We start from the raw sequence: 23,595 nt of genomic DNA, 5'->3' as shown, positions 1-23,595 counted from the left end.
ACGATTCTATAAAAGCCAACAATAAAGGGACTGGAAGGAAATACCTCTACTCTGTGGGCTTCATAAGTAGATGGCTTACAGGGAAATGGTACTATGAGCTGCTTGGTGCTGTACACAGAACAGAATCTTAGATTCTTGTCTCACTACAATTAGGGCTTTTCCATTATGTCCTGCAGGGCCAGAGGTTCCTAAGAAGTTCCTGAAGTGAGGTTTGTTCTTCTCCTATGTTGACTACCACCTTCACTAGTCCTTCGCTTTCCTCCAATCCATCTCCACCATGCTGCCAGAAAGACATTTCTAAATCTCAGCTCCTACAGTGCCTCACTCCTCACCAGCAACTTCTCAAATTTCTCCTTTATAGTGTTAGATTTCTCTGCTCCATATTCATATAAATAAAATTTAAAGTCCTGGCAAACAGGTCCCTCCATGATCGTCCCAGGCTTCTACCAACCTTACCAGATTTGCCTTTCATCACTCTTCTCCACACCTCATGTACCCCAAGTTCCAGATTCAATTCATATTTTGTAGCAGAATCATTCACTTCCTTGAAACAGGCATGTGCTATTTCCTTTTTCTGGGAAGCATTCCCCACCTTCTTTACCTGGAAAGTCCCCACTCATTTTACAATATCCATGTCAAATGTGACTTCCTCATGGATGCATTCTCCTACCCACAAGGCAGAATTAGTCATTTCTTTCTTGGTGATTCCTCAGCACTTTGTACTAGTTATACATGTCATCACATTTTGCTCTAATTATTTGTTTTTGTGTTGCTTCGTAAGTCAAATTGTGAAATTTCTGACGGCGAAAAGACTAGATCTGATGTACTTCTATGATCTTGCTTTAGCTCCTTCCAGATGAGTACCTAATACTGTGTTTTGCATACATTAATATATGATTGTGGAAGGAAAGAAGAGGCCTAGGGGTCCCTGATGTCTGCCTTTGTTATTTGTAACTAATTGATGGTCCTTAGTGTATTCCTAAGGCCTGAAGGTAGAGGGAAATAAAGGGTTCACATGATTATTAAAAGCAAAACTTTGAGGGACAAATTAGAGAGCTCTCGGATACTTAGGGTTAAGAATTGTCCCTAGTCCTTATGACAACTGCATAAATTATAAAATGTTGCCATTTGCTCAAGACCTTTATTTACTTCTATCTATTGAAAAATTGGCATTATATGCTGGTTTTGTTAGAACAATTTTTTTTTTTTTTTTTGCTTTCCACGATGTGTCACAAATATACAAGTGTATAATATCTATAGGAAAAGTCATACATTTGGATGCAGAACTCAACCTGCATGACTATATGAAATGAGCTTTTGGAAAGATGATATACTCTCTGTTATAAAGAAAACCGGATTCCTATCTTAAGAAAATTACAAGATGATCTTCAAACAGACACCATAATCATTATTATCATTACCAACAACAAATACCTACTAAATATCTAGAATATATAAGCAGTTGTGCGAGCCTTAGGGAAGACAAGAGACCATAAAGTGAAATTGATTTCTTCATTTGAATTCTCTTCTTTGTTTACAGTTTATTACTGCCATCTAACTTTGAATTTTTTGAATTAATTTATTCATTCTATTTTTTTCAAACAAAATCTCTTTGGGGCTTAGTGGTACTATTGGATGTAATTTCTGGCCAAGGAGCTATCTTTGATATTGGTTTCATGTACAATAAGACCAATGGAGGTGGGTGAGAGGAAGAGTCTAAATTGACTCCCAAGTTGATGATTTGGCATATGAGAAAAAGCAGTCTTTTCAAAAGATAGCTTAGCTCTGTCACTGTCTACTCAAAACTCTGCACTGATTTCCTTTCACATTCAGATGAAATAAAAGTCACGTTCCTTACCATGGGTTACTTGACGCTACATGATCTGGTCTGGTCTTGGCCACTGTCTCTGACTTTATCTGCTAACACTTGGGGCTTTCTTCACTCCACTGTAGCCACACTGATTTCTTCTTTCTTTAATATTCCAAGCATATTCTCATCCAGGGCCTTTGCTCTTACTATGAACTCTTCCCAGAACACTACTTTTCAGATCTTCCCATGGCTTACCCCTGCTACTCATTCAGGTCTCTGCTCAATTGTTCTTTCCAAAGAGGCCTTCCTGGACCATCATATCTATTAATAAGCTCCATCTCCCACCTAACCACTCTTATTATTTTTTGCCTTATTTCAGTTTTCCTGATTACATTGATCAGTAACTGACATTGTATTAGTTACTTACGTGTGTGTTTATTATTTATCTTACTAGAATGTAAGCTCTGTGAAGGCAATGTCTTTGTCTAAAACCTCTGTAATTCGGGGCCTAGAAGAGACTCTGAAACCTAGTAAAGGCTTGATAAATATTTGTTGAATAAGTAAATAAATGTTGCTATTACCATCATTATTAATAACAGCTATTTACCCATGAGCCATGACTGGGTTATTAAAGGCTGGACTTGGTTATTTCATTTATTCTTTATAACCACTTCCCTACTCCTTGAGTCATACCTAGGTGGAGTGACTTGCCAAAAGTTACTCAGCTAGTACATGGATGAATCAAGTTAAACCTGGAACTGCTAAGTTCCAATGGTATTGCTACACCATATAGTATATGTGGTAGCCACCATGCTGTTCCATAGTGTGTACATCAACGCATTAGCACAAGGCCTGCAAATCAGCAAATGAAGGTGACTCTGTTGAACACAGTTGTCCAAGTCAAAAGAAAAGTTGGGGGAATGTAGTTAATAGGTTAAGGCAGGGGTGTCCAAACTGCGGCCCGCGGGCCAACTGCAGCCCGGAATCCATTGTTAATTGGCCTGCAGCAAATTCCAAAAATATATTTAGTTTACTTAAATAAACCAGGTGAGGCAATACATACTTCACCTCGAGTGAGTGGCCCGGCTGTTTGTGTATTTTACCGCATATGGCCCTTGGTGAAAAACATTGAAAAAAGTTTGGACACCCCTGGGTTAAGGTCTAGATGCCCTCAGAACAATGTGCTTTGATTTATTATTTGTTTGCAGATTAAAAAAAATTTTTTTTCTTAAGTAGTATGTGTCCCAGACATTTGATATATTTCACTTCCAAGAGTGGGAAATTGTGGCTGTTTTTGGAGGACCGCTCTTGGTTTACAGGAGCCCTTTATTGGAAAACATGGATAGCTTGGAAGTGCCTGGGAGTTTACATACTCTTTGGACAGCTTTTTAGCAATGACCAATAGGTGCAGGATTACAAATATTAAAGCTCTTTGGCCTCAGGTTAGGACCTTTTTGAGGCTGCATGACATTCCAGAGTTTACTTTCAAGTTCAAGGTAAAGCTGCTTTCTCCAGAACTGTCTGACATTGTACCTTTGGTTGGCATTCTCCCCTTTCCTGTCTTGTTTTCCCCCACTCTTTTACTATTTTCCCTTGGACCACTTTGCAATAAATCACTGGTACCTTATGAATTTTTGTTTCTGGATCTGTTAGTGGGGAATGTAACCTAAGACAGTTCCCTGTTGGTGCAAATGAGAATACTTTGGCCACACTTCAATTGCCTTTTGATAGGCATTCATGCTGTTCTCTCCATTCACATTCTTCCCAGACTTGTAAATGTGAGATTCTTACTCACAGGTGCCAAGTGCTAAGGAAGACCTACTGTAACTCATTTCCTCTCCATATTCCTGGCTGGTAGACGAGGGAAGGGAGGACGGAGGAGCTGAGTCACTATGCTTCATTTACTTGTCTACTTCTTGTCCCCTAGAGCTTGCTTTCATTGAAGAAGCTTTCAGTGGGATTAACTTTTCTGTAAAAATGCATGCTGGGTCTCCTTTCAAGGCAAGCCTTTGGCCATGTTGAAGCAGCATGAATGAGTAAGGCCTTTGAAGAATACAGATATGTTTCTAGCTCTGATGGGACTGCTTCTCAAACTGGGCCCACAGAAATTACCTTCCCCAATGTCATTTCTGTCTCTGCAGTTGAAATAGTCTAAGAACAACAGTATATAGGTTCTCTAGCACAAGCTAACTGCATCAGATGTGTATGACTATAGGTCATATACAAATGTGACATTGTATGTAGGTTTCCATTCATGTCTCTACTTTAAGAAGCCACCTATTGACTAGATCATGACATCATTATGCCATTATGGTTTTGACCGTGATGTTCAGCACATAAGGTAGTGGAAATGCTGCCGCTTCTCTGACATTGCCTCAGATCTCACTAACCAAAAGCACCTCTTCTTCCTCTAGATCTTCCCAAGTAGTTCATATCACAATCTCACTCTGAAAGCCTCATAGATATTTGTTTGTGCTTCTGTATCTTCTCCTACCTTTATATCACATCAGAGAGCTTAAGGTATTCTTTGTTGGCACTAAATCTTTTCTCAAGAGGAAGCATGTCTCTGGTAAGCCAATGGCCAAAATATATATATATATATATATCTCCACAGGCTTCTGCCTCCTGGATGTGGGTGTATGTGTTCATCCCAAGGGAAATGACCCACTGAAAAATTACTTGTTCATTTCAAGACAGTAGTACCATGGGAAAAAGCTCTGAACTAGGAAAGACTTGGTGTTACTCCTGATTCTACCACTAACTAGCTTTGTGAACTGGGGCATGCGTGTAACCTCTCCAAGTTTCAGCATTCTCAACTATAAACTATAGCTGATAATATGTACTCTGCCTATTTCACAGGCTTGTGGAAATCAAAGAGCTAATTTACATAAAACTTTTTAGTGAATTTTGAATCTGTATATATATGAAAAATAGCAAGACATAATACTCATTTATGCAATCAATCTGAATCATGAGGCTTTTTACCAGATTTGTTTTCAGCTTTATTTTTCTTGGTAGTTTGTTTGTTTCTTTATTTATTTAAAACTAGAAAATTGCCTGTTCTTTTCTCTCATATTGACATCGTTTCTTCTATGTACTAAGAGATTAAAGAGGGCGTCTCAGCTGGGAAAGGTGTGGTGTGAAGGGATAATGCCATGGAAAATACCTATAGCTGTTCCACATACCTTTGCTTGTATCCCAGGGATTCCCATTAGTACCTCCCACAGCTTTTCCTTCCATGATACTCATTCTTATGGCCTTTTAATTTTAGCTATGTAATGTCAGTATTTGGTCAAGTCTTTGTTGTCTTCCTCAAATGGTGGTCTACCTCACGTAGAACTATATGTTTTTCTAGAATACTAATGCTAAAGAAAAACTTCTACTCTCTTAGAGATGGGAAAGACTGAGACCTACATGCCTTGTCCAAGGATTTATATAAATTTATAGCAGAGGGAGGATTGAGATCCAGGCTCTGGACTCTCCAGTCTATGTTGCTCCCACTCTTTGTAGTATTTAGAACTCCTCTCATTTCTATCCCTGTTATCTCTTCATTAGCCCAGATTTGAATTTCCTCATGCTTCTGAACATGAAGTAGAAAAAGAAAGCCTAATGTCTTCCTTCCAAAGTGTAGAAGGGTCCTTCTCAGGGAAAGCCCTTCTGCAAAACTTTAAGACTCAGAGTAGGAGTAAGTTTCCAGGATTCACCTATGACAGATATAGAAGTCTTCTTATTAAAAAAAAAAAAAAAAAAAGATGAAATAAAATTGACTTAGAGACTATTAACTATGCTTTAGGCTTAAAAAAATGCTTTGCAGTTATTAACTCAGCTAGTTCTCACAACCAAGTAATGAGGTACCACAACGTCCCCATTTTACACATGAGGCAAACTAGGCAAAGAGAAGTTAAGTAATTTTTTCAAGGTCACCAGCTGGTGAGTCATGAAGTCAAGGTTAAAACATTGGGATCAGACTGCACAGCCTAAGCTCTCATTTACCTTTTTATTCAACACATATTTCCAATACACACTCTTCAAAGCAAAACACAGATTTTCCTGCAGTGGTGGAAATGTGACACAAATTGTTAGGCCCTGACATTCTTTGGCTTCAGGATATTGCCCATCTGAGAAGAACACTGCATCCAGTAATTCTAAGAGGTTCTAGGCTTAAAGCAAGAATTATGTATTTCTTGGGTCAAGGAGCAACTAGGTTTTCCAAAAGGAATTTTTGATAGGCAATGGAACTGTATATATATATATATATAAATTTTCATTTAAGCAAAAAAATATCTGTGTAGGCAGAAATGTTGTTAATCCTTAATCCAGGCTCCACAATGAACATTCATTTTTTTCACTCAAAACCAAAATTTAAAAAAAAAGAAATCAAAGCAAATGGCAGAGACAGCAGGAGGTGATTTGCATAGCCAAAACCATAAGAGCCATAATTGGTTCCAACACCCCTATTGTGTGAATTCCAGAGAATGCTTCAAGTCAGGGGTGTTTGTGGCTAAACAAAATCATGGGAGTGAGAAAACAGTAGAGCAAATAGGGAGAGAAAAATCCATTTATAAGTGGCACCCAAAATTATTCATTTCTAAGTTCCATTGAGAAAAAGAGAGTAATAAGAATAAGAACAAGGGCTTTGCTGTGGCATGGAAAAGAGACCTCTTCTAGGTAAGGGTTGGGATGTGTTGGACTGAAAGTGGGAAAGGAGGGGTCAAGGTCAACTGGTTCCTCCTTGCTATTGGCTAGTTGGATGCAGCCCTGCTGTGAAATGCTAGACAGTCCTAATTCCTGCCTGCACCTCAGTTTCCTACTCCATAAAATGAGGAACTTAGTCTACACAATTCCTAAGTACCTTTTGGTCTGCACTTCTAAGATAAGACTTTCTCAACCGTGAATTTTTCATAGTGACTTGCACAAACCAGACAGTATCAAGGGAAGCTGAGCAATTTTTTGGACAGGAAGCACAAAGGGAACCTTCCTAGCACCAGAGCCCATGTGATACCTCTGTGCAGACCTTTGCTGAGCTCAGCCTGCCCCATCAGATTCTCATACCTCACCAAAGTTTACCACCTCTGGTTTCCTCACCATCAATGCACTCAGCTCATTCAACACGAGGAGGAGAGGCTGGTATTACACAAGAGTACCATGGAAATAATTGGAGTGGAGTTCGTAAGAACATAGTCTTTCAGCCAGGAGACAGGGGAGCTCTTTTCCTCAGGGAAGGAAAGAATGCAATACAATCATGGGAGAGCGGCAGACATCCACCACTCCCACCACCCTCACCAAGGGAGGTCAAAGTGTTTCAGAGGCTGTGGTGATGAGCAAAGACTGTGGTATTGTACCCCAGGACAAGAAGTAATGAGGCTAAGGAGATGAAAGATGGAGGGGAGAGGCAGCCAAGCTATGTTCTCATGAATAGCATATTATACGCGGGAAGAAGAAGAGCAGTATCTAAGAAGACAGAACTCCCATTGATTGCCAAATGCTGATTGAACACTAGCCAGCGATGGGACTACATGATCCTTCTGCTGAGCCTTGGTGAGACTACATTTAGACGTGTCTTCTTGCCCTGCATGTGACTTGAAACTCCTGGCAAAGTGCAAATAACCCAGGTGCCCTATCCACCATAAAGGAAATTACCACTCACCTAGAAACATCAGGCTTGAGTGGCGAATAGAAGAGAACATGGGTGTCTAGGTAGAGAGGAAGAGAGAAACGGTCAGGGAAATGGAAGTGTTCCAAAAACAACTATCACATCATTTTGCTGAGAGTTTGTGTTGCTTATGAGTAAATCAGTTAGGGTGAAATGCCTTAGGGTCCCTGAAAAAAAAAAGGGGGGGGGGGCAAGGGAAAAGGATGTTGAGATGTCCTGATCCCAAGAGTAGTTAATAGAAGAAAACACACACACACATACACACATTTCCCAGTGGCCTGGTGATCATTTGAACACCGGGTGTAACATATGCATTTCCTGGGACTTTTCCTTCCTAGGTGAGGTTCCCAAAAGTTCTTTTACAACGTCTGTGTTGGATATTTACAAATACCAGGATTTATTCTAATATGCCAAACATGCTGACACCTTGATGCCACTACAATTCCAGAATTCTTGAGAAAAAACATTCTGAACATATCCAAAATGCATTTGGCAGGAGGCCCTGTGGAATGACACAGCAGAATTTCTATGCATTTCACAGCCCGGAATCTGACAAGGGGTTGATCTTTGTGTTCTTCTTTCATTCTCATTTGAAATTCTGGCTTTTCTGTAGGCTAGATACTCTGAGTGCTTTCAAGTGCTTTCTCTAACTTTTACTCACTAATGGAGCAGAGTAGTATTAGAAAGGTATTGGTAAGTTGGAGAAAAACTGGGTACAGTTAATGCGAATTTAGCTACAAAAATAGGGCAGAATGATCAAGTCAGAGACAACAGTACCTAGAGTTTAGGGCTATAAAACTATTGTTCAAAATCATTATAATTTTTTTACAGATAAAATTGTGGTATTCCCAAAATTATAGCACAATGGTCAGATGAGTTAAAGTGTTATAAAATTCTTAATTTAGTATGTGTTGTTTCTTAAACCAATCTCTCTTTGCTAGAAATTTCTTCCCGTCTCTTGTCCTTCTATATCTAACTTTTACTCAAATTACAAAATGATGCACCTCCCAAGTCCATGACCTAAAATTATGATCAGAATCACAAAAGAGAAATTTACCTGCCTGTACTTGCCATCCACTTGGCACATAGATTCAGGATTAGTGTGAGGAGTTACAAATAGCATAAATTTCAAGCACACACCCAACATTGACACTAAAAGCACTGCGTTAAACTAATGAACTACTCTTACCTGAATATATATACATATATTCAGGTATATATATGTATATACCTGAATATATATATATATATATATATATATATATGTGACTGTAATTTGTCTTAAAACTATAACCTCATATCTGCATGGCAGAGCTGTTTTATGTCATCCTTCAGCTCTCTCCTAAAAATATAACTGAAATAGTGACAAGTCAGGGGTTCACATCCCTCGTTTTACAGATGCTGAAACTGAGGCACAGAAGATTAACCATCTAGACCCAGTCACCAGACTTCTTTCAGTCCAATGTTCTTTCTATTCTGCCTCTTTCTATTTCCATGAAAGTCTATACATCTGCATAACCATTTTTGGAATGAGTCTGAAGTACCACGAAAAGAGACAGTGTTGATCAAGTTCAGAAAAATAATGAACACTAAGGCTTTTATGGGTGTAAAGAGGATGCTGGGAAATATATACTCAAGGATGGAAGTGTCCTATGCTCTAGTTTATGTAGTAAGAGAACAATAGAATGTGAAAGAGAAAGAATTGTTGAAGGGAGAAGGAACACAGCCACCTGTCAATCTGTGGGTGTCCTGACTCAAGATTATGGGTATCTTCCCTGGGTCAGGAAGTCTCCAGTGTTTACCTGCCACTCTTGCACAGCCCTTTATTCCATAATTTTATTTTGCTATCAGGAGTGCCTGTTATACTGCTAGGATCCTTGGGTTACCTTCCTAGGCAATCCAGAAGGTGTACCCAAAAGCAGAAATATGATACCTGGACCTCAGAAATTCTATGCAAATTTTAAATAACTCAAGCATGTTTAATTGACATTGTCCTTGGTATTCTGTAACTATTAATACTGTGTATGTTATTCAGTATAACAGGAAAACATCATTACTTATCTGCTTTTAATCATTTAAAAATATTTTAGTAATTTTGTAAATGAAATACAGAATAAAAGGATAGTGAAAAATGACATTATCAAAACTTTTAATAAGAATTTTAGTATAGTAAGCCTAAAATTTGTTTCGTTTTCATGATTTTAGATGCACACGTACAGGCAAAATGGGAAATATCCTCTGAATACCATTAACTGCTCATGGGCGACATACAATGCAATATGAGATACAACCATCTTGAAATATTGATTTCAAATATGTTCCAGCTTATCATTACTTCCGATTCTTTATCTTGCATTTCTGTTATCAAAATGTAATACTTGAAAAATTTTTGGAACAGTTGATGGCTCATAATTTTGTTGAAAAGATGACCATATTCTTTGCTCCAAAAGTGCAAAATATTTTAGTTTTATATTTATAACCAATTGGAATGACCAATTCAATGAGTTAAATTTCTACATAATCTGTTTTCTTCCAATTATCTTTGATACACACCTATGTCTAGCATTTGTCCACTTGTGAAGCATATTGGGTAAATTTTGATGCATAAGAATCATTACAGTTAAAGAATACTGTCACATGTCCCTTTAGAAAAATAGGGTGGTCAGGTTCTTGCCCCAAAAATTTACATGGCAAAATTCCCGTTGAACAATTTATTATTTAACAGAAGCATATATCCTTTTCATCTTTAGAAACTATACTGCTTAACTACTGAGCCTTTTGTTTGAGAAAATTCATCTAGGATATAATCACAGGAAGACGCAGTCTGAGATTTAAATTACACAATGCATTTCACCTTTATCGTTAGAGTCCAAAGTGGCACTCTTTATAGTCATCTTCTGATTTAACAATTTTGAAACATCTTCCTCTGTCAATTTCAATCTCTTTGCCATTGTCAGGAGAAAATGACAAATTCTGAATTCTTAAGAAAACCTAAAGGCAGACTCTAAAGATAAATATCTCATATTATGCTATACCTTCTTGAAAGGTGATGTAATACTTTGAGCCCCACAGTAGGAAAACTGGATAATTATGCAATAGGAAATTCCTTTCATCACCCTCTAGGCTTCTCATGGTATCATCTTTCTAGGCCAGTTGTCCCACAGAACTATAATGAAAGCCACTTATTAATTTTAAACTTTCTAGTCAACATATAAAATATAAAAGAAACAGGTAAAATTAATTCTAATAGATTTTATTGAATTTGCGATATTATCTAACATGTAATCAACATAAAAAATTATTAGTGAGCTATTTTACATTCTTTATTTTTATTCTAAGTCTCTGAAATCTAATATGTAATTTGCACTTGTAGAACATCTCCGTTTTGAATAGCCACATTTCAGGTGCACAGTAGTCACATTTAAATAATGGCTACCATATTAGACAGCAGAGTTTTGGACAATTCCACCATTCTTCCTTTTTTAAAAAAATTTAGTCTTTTGTTTTTTTGGCTCACTGGAATTTGTTGGTAAGTAAAGTAATTCCTAGAATGGTAAGAAGAGAAAATGTCTCAACATATGGAAAAACAAAAGCACTAACTTTCCATACTGAAGTTTAGATTTAAAAAAGGACCTAACAGATCCTATGATAAATGCAAGAAATACATTTTATTCTTTTTTTTTAAGTAGTTTTGGAACACTTAAAACTCAACAATAAGAGAACAAAGATGTTGATTAAAAAATGGGCAAGGCCCTCACTAAAAAAGGTACGCGTACAAAAAATAAGCACATGAAAAGATGCTCCACGTATGTTCTCAGGGAAATGCAAATTAAAACAATGAGATACCACTACACACCTATTAGAATGGCCAAAATCCAGAACACTGAGAACACCAAGGCTGGTGAGGGTGTGGAGCAACAGGAACTCTCATTCATTACTGAGGGAATGCAAAATGGCACAGTCTCTTAGCATGACAGTTTGGCAGTTTCTTACAAAACTAAACATTCTTACCACACACTCCAGCCATCTCGCTCCTGGGTATTTACCCATAAGGAGTTGAAAACTTATGTCCACACAAAAACTTGCATACAGTTGTTTATAGCAACTTTATTCATAATTGCCTAAATTTGGAAGCATTGAAGATGCCCTTCAGTAGTTGAATAGACAAATAAAATGGTACATCAAGACAATGGAAGATTTTTAGCACTAAAAAGAAATAAGCTATTAAGCCATGAAAAAATATGGAGAAACCTAAAATGCATATTACTAAGTGAGAGAAATCCATTTGAAAATACGACATACTGTATGATTCTGGATATATGACATTGTGGGAAAGGCAAAACCATGGAGACAGTAAACAGATTGCCGGATGCTAAAAGAGGTTGCCAGAAGTTTTTGGGAGAGAGGGATGAATAGGTGGAGCACAGAGGACATGTAGGGCATTGAAAGTATTCTGTATGATACAATAATGGTGGGTACATGCCATTATGTATTTGTCCAAACCCATCGAATGTACAACACCAAGAGTGAATGCTATCACAAAGTGTGGGCTTTGGGTAACAATGATATGTCAATGTAGCTTCCTCAATTGTAACAAATGTACCACCCTGGCGGGATGTTGAGAATGAGGGAGGTTATGCGTGTGTGTAGTTAGAGGCTCTGCGGGAAATTTCTGTTCTATCCTCTCAATTTTTGCTATGAACCTAATATTACTCTAAAAAAAGTCTTAAAATTAAAAAAAAAAAAAAGTTTTTTTTTCTTTCACTTCAGAAGACCTCTAAGAGAGAACAAAAGTCATGAAGTACCAATCATACATATGGTTAGAACTGCTCAAAAAAAGAAAAACAAAACAAAACAAAAAAACTATAGTTGAATCCAAAGTGCCTTAGTGGTATATCAAGGATTAACAATTCCATTACTTTTTATTTTTATTTTTATGGAATCATTGTATCAATCGTTTCATTTTGGGGGGAATCCATCGCCTAGATTTTAAGGAATGAGAATTGCAATCTTTTGGGACCTCTTATTTAAGCTGAACCTGCCACTCTATATGAATATATATATATACATATATATTCATAAAGGGATGACATTTATACATAGGAAAACAAACTGATATCTTTAAATACTATATATTATATATAATGTTATCCTATAAAGTTACTTGTAAATCCAAGGTATTAAATTGCTTTAATGCCATCTAATGTTAGCTCATAAAAGAACGAGCTTTTTCATTTCTTTAATAAAATAAACCATTTTGATAGTAGATATTTTATTGTATCTATGTATATAATTGATTGGTGATGCTTAACACTGAGTTTAAAGGAGAACATGCCTAGAGCTCACCATCTGCAATTCTGTTCCCACACACAGCCAGGTAATATGCATCCCAGCCCCACAGTGCTGAGCAGGTCATCGCAGAGCATCACGGGAAGGTCACTAAATTAGACATCAGAAACATCTGCAGTCGGATTCCTGTTCCAAAGAAAACTCATTCTGACCTCAAAATATTAAATCTGTGAGTATTTCAGGTATCAAATGAAGATATCTTCCAGGTCTTTCCAACATCACAGATTGGCTAAAATAAGAAAATAATGATTATTTTGTTCTGAGATGAGAAGCATCGATATTTGAACCTCTTTTAATGTTTTCTCAGTATCTTTCTCTTCCTCGATGATTAAAAATAAAGCCAATGGATGGATGGACACACACACACTCCATCAACACCATTTCTCAATGACTTTTTATTTAATTTTTAATTTTATTGCATGTCTTGGCAAACATAAGTGACTTGTAGATTTGCCTGGCTCACCAAAAGCCCGTAACACAAAATACCAAAAGACAAGCAAACGAAGTTTTAAAAAAAAGTATCACATCTAAAGTACTTTTCAAGAACATTAATAAAGTATATAAAACATTTGATATTTACTTAATTTTTGTACAATTATAAAAATAAAAAAAAAACCCCTTTATCATTCAACATCCCACATACTGTATTAGGGTAATATTAAGAAAACAAAATGTAAATGGATTTAATGAACAAAGTTCTATTCTCCATTTCTGTTTCTAACCACCTCCAAACAAAAAACTATCCAGTTTTCAGCTAATTGCATTGAGCTGAGGCCTCAAGAACTCCATTCAGCCCACTCCTATTTGTTTGTCCTTAATATTCTCTTACCCCATTGTCCTAGCGACTCATACACTCAAAGAGCATTAAATTTCCAGCAGGACATGAAGCCAGTAGTTACACTTAGGCTTGGCTAATGGCAAACCTAAGAGATACAGTACAGGCATTTCTGAGTCCCTAGTGCCATCTGCATAGTGCTGAAATAGCTCAGAAGTCCTTATGTTTACTCAAATTCTCAGGACAGTAAAGAAAGCCATTTGTCCTCCCAGCTTTGCCAAGGCACAGCTTTCACTTTTCCCCTTAATAGGTTTTCAAAGCTGCATGCTTGTTCTACAAATTAGCAGTGCTTATTATCAGTTAAGCACTATGAAACTTTGAAATCAAGGACTCACTCTCTTTAACATACAAAATAAAAATAATAATAAAAAACGATAACTTTCCCTTCCCCCATCTTACAATTATGATTTTTTTTTTCTTATTTGACATTGTAGTCTTACTAACTGATGTTTCCATGAAAATATAAAAACAATAATAATAATAATAATAATAATAAAAAAGGTGTCAGTTGTGGTTCTTGAAAATCTGGTATTCCCAAAAGAAAAAAAGTAATTGAAACACAAAATATGCAATTTCACACGCAAAACATATATACACTTTTCAGATGAAACTCATACATTACATTTTAAAGCCATATTAGCCCTTTTGCACTTTAAAATAAAAATAGAAGCTTATGTGCAATGATAGCCTTTTACCAGAAAGTACGAGAGGATTTTAGAGCTCATTAGAATGTACAAACAATATTTCTCTTATAGTTGGGAAAAAAATGCTACAAAGTATGTTTCTGAAAGATAGAGGAGAATGTTTTCATTTACATGTTTTCCCAAAGTTTGAAGATAACTCTTTGTTTATGTGGTTCAAGCAACAGCTTCCATGGAAGGCTTATCCCCTGAACTGTGGGGACATTTTGATGCCTATGCACAGCCCAGAAGAAAGACGGATGGGGAATTGGGTTCTCACAGTTACTTTCCAACAAAGTGAAGCTCTTATTCATAGAAAAAGAAAAGTGATATCGTGATGCAACTGATGCCACAGAGGAAAATTAATCTCATAGTTTTATATTTTTCCAAATCACTACTCCTATTTTAAACCTTGAGGAAAGATAGATAAATAAGTCTCTACATGGCAGAATTTTATACAATATAAGTATCTTTAACAGAAACATTTACCAAACAGTATTATCTATGTTTCAAGAGGTCTTCCAAGAATTTCAGAATTTCAATTCATGGCTCACTGAGACCTCTTACTGCTTACTGGAGATTCAGTATTTCTATATAATACCTGCTTTTCCTGGATATTCTTAATAGACATTACAACTTCACTGTAAGAACTATGGCATTCATCCCAATCAACTCAACCTTAATTCTATCAAGGGTAACAAATATGTAATTGTGTTAGTCAAGCTACTAGTGTTAGGTTGGTGCAAAAGTAATTGTGCTTTTTGCAATTATTTTTAACTTTTAAACTGTAATTACTTTTGCACCAATCTAATCAAATTTAGTTTTAAGGCTTCTATAATGGCAGCAAATATTTTCCCAATAAATACTAAGAGATCAGGTATCTGGCATTAAATTTGAGGGAATTGCTGATACTATCCAGATCCATGATAATAGTTGTTTTTAAACTGGCTGCCATGGACCTTTTAAGAATTTTAGCTATGACCCACATTCCCCACTACCAACCAAAAGCAAAAGAGGACATTTCCTTCCTTGACTATGTGATAATGTGAATATGAACTTTTTCTTGTAATTGGATTAAATAACCCCAAAGTGAACCAGCATCACTAGTAGGGATGCCAGTAACATAAAATACACCAACACAGGGAATCATGTACATATGTATACAGTCTCACCCACATAATAAGCAATGGTCAATACAAGTGGATCTATCCACAGATTTGATGTGGCATGTGTTTAGCATCAAAAGAACTGAAGGGACATATACATCGTTGTCATTCACGTGTACCATCAAGCTGTAAATATGTATTACCATACATGGTACCCCTTGAGAGAAGGGGAATATATATAGATAAGCCACCCAAAAGAAGTAAATTAAAAAAAAAAATTGATAAGTGCAACTCAATTTCCTTTCCTTTAAATTACATTTTAAACAATACTCAATGCCCCCCACTCAAAAAATATATACTGTATATTTATATATTTATATATATAGTCTTAGACTATAAGGGTGAAAATGCTTTATAAAAGTCAATGAGAGATCTCTGCAGCCTAAGAAGATACCCACTGCTTTTTTGCTCACTTCTACCTAGCCATGACAACGTTAGTCCTGCAAGCAACAGATTTGAAGGCTTAAAGCCAGAATCAGAGACCAGCTTGGACAGTAGGTAAAAGGTAGCTTCTTACTTCTCCTTCCCTTAAGAAACCAGACTGAGAAGAGAAAGGAGATAGTGAGAATGCTTGGAAGGTCAAACAGTAGTGCCTTGTAGGGGGATGGGCAGATGGGAAGCGAATGGAAAGAGCTCACACGGCAGGGCTCACTCGCCCTCCTCTTTGATACGCTGTTGCTTGTTGCGACGAGCATCCATGTCAAAGTTGAAGTCATTCCACTCATCTCGAGGTGGGAAGGAGATGGTCTGGCGGAGAGTGAAGCGCACGGCGTCAATAACACGCTCACCCCGGGTCTCACTGGAGCCCACACTGACTGTAGAGGTACCACTTGGGGTCCGCAGGAGGTGGGGAGGGGACGAAAAATCGTGGAGCTGCCGGTGGTCCAGGATGCCCTTCCAGATGACATGTCGGAATTGCTCAGGGATTTTTAGACTTGCCAAATCCTGTGCGATAGGAAAAGAAGTCAGGGAGAATTAGGACAAAGAGACAATTGACATTTAGTCTATACCATTTTGTCATTTCCCAGTACTCTGGTTTAAATGACCTGAATTTATTGATCCCTAAATTGGAAAATGAAATTAGTTCTCCGATAACCTTTGGCATTATATGTAACTAAGCACAAAGGTACAGCCTTTAGGTGCCATCTCTGCTTGTGGATAACACTTTACTCATTCCCTACGGGTCTCACTTCTTTCGTTAGTAAAATGGGGACAGTAGTTAGATCAGAGAGCAAAAATCCAAAAACAAAAACATAAAGGTAACTTCCGACTCTCAAATCTACATGGCTCTAGTCACTAGAAGAAAGGTATTAATGGAATGTCACCAGTACTCAAAGGAGGAGATGAGGAAAAAAAAGGTTACTATCAGGTATTGAACATTTTCTACGTGCCAGGCACTGAACTAATTATTTGTATTCCTGACCTCATTTAATGCTCAGATTAGTGGTAGATATTATTACATCTACTTTTAGATAGGAAAGCTGAAGGTCAGCGAGGTTGACAAGTCTAAATTTACACAAGTAAGTGAAGGAATTGGGGATGCAGGACAGCCTCTGAGCCTAAAACAGCCCTAATGGCCAAAAGATTTCTTGGTATTTGGATAAATTAGGGTATCAAAATGCAGAGTATATGTCTATGTTCTCTGGATGGGAGTAGAAGGCATTACAAATATGGTAGATTTTAATAACTGTGGTGGCATCTCTTACATTAATCTACATTAGCTCTTCTTCATTAGCTTGTTTCAGTGATGGCTCATATTTTTTTATGGAGCAGTGTGATGGGTAGAAAGAACATTGTGCTTCCTGTCAGAAGACCTTGGCAGAGAGAGTCTTCTTCTGTCACTGACTGGCTCTAGACCTTTATCAAGTCACTTATTCTCTACTGGCCTCATCAGTAAAATGGGACACAATTCCTTTTCAGGACAACACATATCGTGGACTCATATGTAAATGTGGATATAAAAGTACTTTGCAAAGTATAAAGCATACTCTATAAATCTTACCATTTGTATTATTACTGCTGTAGTAATAATACAATTAACCGATCCTTGCATCCTAGAAGGGATATTTAGGAAAACTCCCAAATTTAACCACATTCCTTTTCCAGGAAGGGACGCCAAATGATTTAGACTGGTGTGGTGAAACACGCTGAAAAAGCGGTGTCTATTTCCAGTAATGAGATGGCAGAAGCTGAGGTGAAGATGCAGAAATTAGATAGCTTCCAGTATTTCCCAATACAGAAATTTGCAGTGTGGGTAGCCCAATTTCTTATTCTAATAGAAGAATACATTATAAAAAGGGTAACCCACAAACAGATAAGTGAACATAGCTCCTTCTCCTTCTGAAACTGCCAGAAGGTCCAAAACTCTTTGTAAACTAGGCTCCATTAATCTACATGCCTGGATAGATTTTAACTTGTAATTGACAGGTGAGAGAGCAGTGGCCCAGAGATTGACACAAGACCTAACCAACTCCAGCAGAAATGTACTTGTGGAGAGCATCTACAGGTCCTAATAGCCAAGGGAGCAGCCTAGCACACTCCCCAGTGGGGACAAGTTAGCAAACAGAAGCTATAATGGTAAAACTAATAGGAAAGGGACAAATTCACTGTTCCATCCTGTAGGGCTCTCATGCACAGGGCAACTCTGTTCTCTTTACTGAACGGACGTTATTGTAGTTATCTGAAACCTGTCAGAACTGACTCCTAAAGCTTTCTTTATAGTTTTCCCCTATAATTTATTCCAACAGGGAGCAGCAGCCACGGGTGATTTATGGTGTGTGGAAGGGTGAGGGTGGGCACAGGGGCAGCACAGCATATACTTGTCACCATGGGACTGGGGCATTCTCATGCTGCAAGGGCATCTCTAGTATCGGTGCTCAAGGGGGGTGGGGTGGGGAAGGTCCCAACTACAGAAGCAGAAGCAGAGGCAGAGTGTATCTTCCTCCACCAGTTCAAAGGGCCCTCTGGAAGCTGGAAGAGAGGATAGTAAACCCCAAAGACAGCAGCATGAAGGGCAGACTGGGAGGAAAATCAGATTGCCTTAAACCAAAACAATATGAGCTCCCATGTGAGCAATAGCTCAAGATGTACTGTAGGAAGCAAGAAAAGTCCCCTCCCATCCAGCTTGCTCCAAAAGACAAACCAAAGAATGTCAAAGCCAGAAAAGAGAGATTTTGAACCCGGTTTGGTGAACTGTGGCCCAGAAAAGCAAAGTGATAACCCCAAGTTCTCATTACTACTAAAAAGCAGAGTTTGGACTTAAAACCATGACCAGTGATCTTTCCCAATGATCAGGGATGTCTGGGCCTTATTCTCATACAACTGAAAAGGAATGAACTCCTCTCACTGAGAGGAACAGCTGAATTCCCCTTAAGGTCCTACTTTAAGGAAAGGCAGAAAAAGCCAATTCATAGAGTTAAAGACAAGAAGTTGACACCTCAGGGTTCTCGTCCTGATTCTGTCATCAACTCATCATGGACAATGACTATATTGTTGTCTCTCCATGTTTTAGAGTGTGAATAATATCACCTGCTTCCTGCTATCTTCCCTGGGATCTTACAACAATTAATGAGAACATCCAAAAGGCTTTCTGAATTCTTTAGAGAGTATAGATTTTTTGAGGTGAGAATTAGATCTCCTCTTTCTCACTCTGTATATAGCATGCATGCAATACACAATTGAGTGATCAAACAAGCTAAGGAAGATTGATTGCTAAGCTTCTCATATCTACAGGCTGAGGCCTGGGAATCTTTCTAATAAGGTCATGGATTCCATCAAAATGGCGGATTGGGGGTATGACAAAAACAAATTTTAAGACCAGGGGGATTGAACTACAAGGTGGATGTCACCAGAGGGAGGAAATGAAGAAATAAAACTCAAGAGAAAATGCTAACAGTTACTTACATCCATGGAGTAATGCTCAATCTGATAGATGGTGGTCAGCCCCTGGGTCGTGAAATAGTCCAGACATGATGAACAGCCCAACCTCGCTAAGAAACTGCAGAGGGAGGAGGGAAGAGGAAGGAAGAAACAGAAAAAGAAAGTTCACCCCAACTGCATTGGCGAGATAAAGGAAAACCCAACATTTTGCCCTGGGATGCCGTACAGAGGAGACTAGGGGCAGCTAAAATATATGTGGTCCTTGAATTAGAGGTTTGGGGTTGATTAGTAACTTCAACTTTAGGTCTATAAAAACTAAAATCAACTCTAAGGATTCCTGCAGAGCAGTGATTTTCAAATGGTGATTAAATTCTAAGGATTCTATATAAGTGCCTTAGGAGTCATTGCATGGAGTGAAAGAAAGGGGTCTAGTGGTCACGTTCTCAGCCCTCTTGCCTCCTGGCTCCTCACTTCAAAAAGAGTATCTCTACTTTAAGTGTTTTGTATTTGGGGGTTCTGAGAATGGAACCTGTCCTTAGGATAGGTTCATGAGACTAAGAAAATATTGTAGGCCACTATACTATCGAGTCATTAACGCTTTTTGATTTACGTCCTCTTCAGAATACAGACTCCCTTCTTTTTACTGCTGGTCTCAAACGGAGGATGCCAGCACCATCACAGAGCCAGAGCTGGGTGGAAGAAGCCATCCACTTGGCCATCCCTCTGACTGATACTGCCAGTTCTATTGCATCAATGACATGAAGATTGACACATATTATTCCAGCAGCTGAATGAAAGAACCATTCTACGCATGAAGCAGAGGCAGATGATGCTGCCCTAGGCATGAGATTTGGGCACCTACTCTTGCCTCCTTGGTATACAGAGCTTTCTGACTCCATGCATTTCTCTCTTCTTGCTATCTGAAATCCCCTGTCTCAAGTGTACCTATTTCTCATATAGCAAAGCAGCAGAGGCCATCAGGTTCTTGAAAGTCCCTGTCATTTTTGCTAACATCAAAATCTTTTTGGGGACATCCAACTCCAAAATAATGATCCCATGTTGGCTGAGAGCTATGAGGCCTAGAGAGCAAGAAAGGGAGCGAGATAGCAAGTTTACTGCCCTTTTGGGAACCCCAGCCCTGAGCACCAATTTGAAGGCCACAATTGAGAGTGTAAACATATGAGGGAGGAGGGAGGGAGCAAGTGAAGATGGAGGAACAGGCATGAAAAACCGAATGCCTATAAACTCACACTTTCACTTTTTCCCATATTGATTATACTGGTGTTCCTTGATTAAATATTGTTGACCACTCTATAGATCAGAGATAATAGAGAGGCTGAACTTAAAACATAGGGCTGCTTTCTTTCTTTCCATCTGTGCTATCAACTTTGGACAGTGTCCACCCTCCACCACCCAGAGATGTTTAGGACAGGCCCCCAGGGGCACATGCGTGGACTCACCTGACAAGGCTGCAATCTGTGGGGTACGGAGGTGGGGGGGTGCAGTGGGAGGTGGATGGCATGGAGAGTGGGGGAGGGAGGGCCTGGGTGGGGCTGAGTCCATTCATGTCTCCAGCCATTGGCATGTGGGTGCCCATCATAGGAACTGAACAGAAGCAGGAGGAACAGAGAGGGTTACTGCCGTCATCACGTACCAGCATCCTAGTGGTCCACATTGCCTGGTTTAATGTTACCAAGGGCCTAATATACCAGGCTTCCTTTTTAGTTTCACCTCTCACTACACCCCTTCAAGCCCCCTACATCTCGTTGATCAAAAGAATCACCAAACTCCAAACTAATCACACACCTCTTGACCTTTGTACATTCTCTTAGGACAATCTCTTCCCACTCCTTTCTGATGCTCTATCCAACGGCTCATTGCTCCTGATGTTAACATTTTCCTCCTTATATTTGCCTTCATGGGTTATATGACTATTTCCCTCACTAGACTAATCTCTTCAAACATGGAGATTACACCTTGTACCTGACTAGATCCCCACAGATCCTAGCACAGTGCCTGGCACAGAGCAGATGCTCAGTAAACTTAGGTAAGTGAAAAAATGAACAAATCTCTGAATGAAAGAGTGATCTTTCGAACATTTGCTCGAGAATAGGAAGATTTATTGCAATATTCATAGGAAACCATAACCTAATAAGAAAAAATGCAATAAAAACTCCCAGCTCTTTCTTATGGCCCATTTCAGGATTGTATTTGGGAACACCACCAACACTGATGGTTTTTTTACTAAATTATAAACTGTACACATTCACTTATAGAGAAGAAAAGCTTAATATCAATAATATTTATGAAACAAATTTTGTTTTCTGGTGAAAAAAAAAAGAGCAAAATAACATATCTACAAAAGACGAATGTAATTTGCTTCTGCTTCAGTGAATAGCAAGGTGCCAAAGGAGAAACTCCTCTGCCACTGCCTAGATAGCTAAAAGGAGCACAGGCCTATTGTGTCTTGTTGGCTTCCCCTCTGAATTTCCTGATGACAGCAGCAGAAAATTGTGAAGTATAAATAAGAAAAAGTAGGCAAACTGTGTTACACAAATGTGAAGGATCGTCAACATTATTACTGTTTCATCGTCCCAAGAAATAGTTAAGGACTTAAGATGTCACAAGAAAGCAAATAAAGGAAATATAAATGGTTCCTTTTCCTTTTATTGTCAAACTAGTAGACCTGTCCAAGGGTCAGGTTTTGAGTCTTAAAATGCCATTTATCACTAGAGAGAGAGCAGTCTGGCTCTAATGTGTTTATTGCCACATCTTCATCTCATTAAAATTTGAACTTGTGCCATCAGGCCATACAGAGTCCCAATGCTAGCCTCCTTTAATTTCTTTAAGAAAGTCCAATCTGTTCAAGGCAACAGTAAAATACAAGTTTGAAGGCTTGATAAAAATGATGAAAGATTTCAAAAGACAAAATTGAGGCACTGTTTTATGAGGATTACAGGATTCATGTACAGTATTCTGGGGTCCCGCATCCCTGAGGATATTATACAACCTTCTGCATTTTACCATCCTTTCTCTCTCTCTCTCTCTCTCTCTCTCTCTCTCTCTCTCTCTCTCTCTCTCTCTTTCAAGATTGGTATCTACTTTGCTAGATTAAGTTCTAGTGGACAAGATAATTATATTTACAACAAAACTATCCACTTGGAGGATCAATTCTCACATTGTCTCTTCCAGTTATACTTAGTTGTTACGAGGAATCTGTGTGTAAATAAATAAAAGGGAAACTCCTTTCTCTATATCAGTTCATTAATGACTATGAATAGAATAGAGTACACAAGTTGAGAAGACCAAGATATTAGGGACACAGAATCATAAAATGATAAATGTCCAGAGTGATAATTTTATGAATGGAAAACTAAGCATTAGAGCAGAGAGGTGACTTGTCCATAGTTATATAGCCCATATTGCACTAGAGTCTGGACTACAATCTATTTCTCTAGATTTTAAGTCCACCACACCATGCTACTTCCCACATGTTGGATATATTTCCATTTGACTATCTCAAAGGATGTAGGAGGTGAGTCTTCATCCATGTTGACAGGAAATGGACTGTTCTTTCCACAGAGATCCCTATCCCTACTAAAAGAACAGCCTTCTTCATCTCTACCAATGCACTTTATAATGAACCACACATCTCAAAAGCGAGAAAAAGTTCATTGTGAGAAACCAAGCCACTCAACTTTGATCTGTTCTGTCCCACGGTGCCCCTCACTTAGCTCTGAGCAAGCCTTTCCCCCTTCCCAGAGCAGAGAATTCCTCTGTCACTAGCCCTGCCAGTCCTTCAGTTGCCCCTAAAGGGAGTCGCGCTTACTGTTGGCTCCCATGCCATCGGGAATGGTGGTGGGAGTGAGGGCGTTGCGCTGCTGAGGGTTGATAAGCTGGCTCACAGATGGCAGCTTGTTCATGCTGTTCATTTTGTTCAGAGGTGGGGAGCTGTTACCGTATGAAGACTGAGACTGCATCGAGGTCCTAGGAACACAAACATTGGAATGATAGTGAGCACAGGACACTGAAGAGTGGGGAGTGGTCATTTACAACAGGTCTCAGATTAAAACATGGCTTTAAACTGTACACTTGCAAAAATATTCCTCTAGAATCAATGACAAGAAATTATCTGAGTTTCTAGCTGAAAATTTTTCCTGACTAGGGAGGGATCACAATGCTATCACCAAGTTACATTTTTCCTGAATGTGCAGAGTACAACG

General features: G+C 38.4%; 1 protein-coding gene across 5 annotated transcripts in view; it reads right to left on the bottom strand.

Annotated features, from left to right (window-relative positions):
• Positions 1–13,182: 13,182 nt before the first annotated feature.
• TP63 (tumor protein p63) overlaps positions 13,183–23,595 on the bottom strand; it is a 218,005-nt gene continuing 207,592 nt past the window's right edge. For 2 of the 5 annotated variants that reach the window (XM_019743156.3, XM_019743154.3), the window contains exons 11-14: positions 23,202–23,359; positions 20,833–20,977; positions 19,397–19,490; positions 13,183–16,438 (exon numbers count right to left, since the gene is read on the bottom strand). In XM_019743156.3, coding sequence (XP_019598715.1) covers positions 16,142–16,438; positions 19,397–19,490; positions 20,833–20,977; positions 23,202–23,359 — 694 coding nt within the window. In that variant the 3' untranslated portion in view covers positions 13,183–16,141. The remainder of the gene's footprint in view (positions 16,439–19,396; positions 19,491–20,832; positions 20,978–23,201; positions 23,360–23,595) is intronic. The other 3 variants (XM_019743157.3, XM_019743158.3, XM_088793832.1) reach the window with 2 other exon arrangements.

This window comes from Rhinolophus sinicus, chromosome 17 (genome assembly GCF_057876585.1).
Source record: "Rhinolophus sinicus isolate RSI-liver-muscle chromosome 17, RSI-T2T, whole genome shotgun sequence".
NCBI lineage: Eukaryota > Metazoa > Chordata > Mammalia > Chiroptera > Rhinolophidae > Rhinolophus > Rhinolophus sinicus.
Note: the sequence above shows the minus strand (reverse complement) of the source record. Positions and strands in the feature narration are given on the sequence as shown.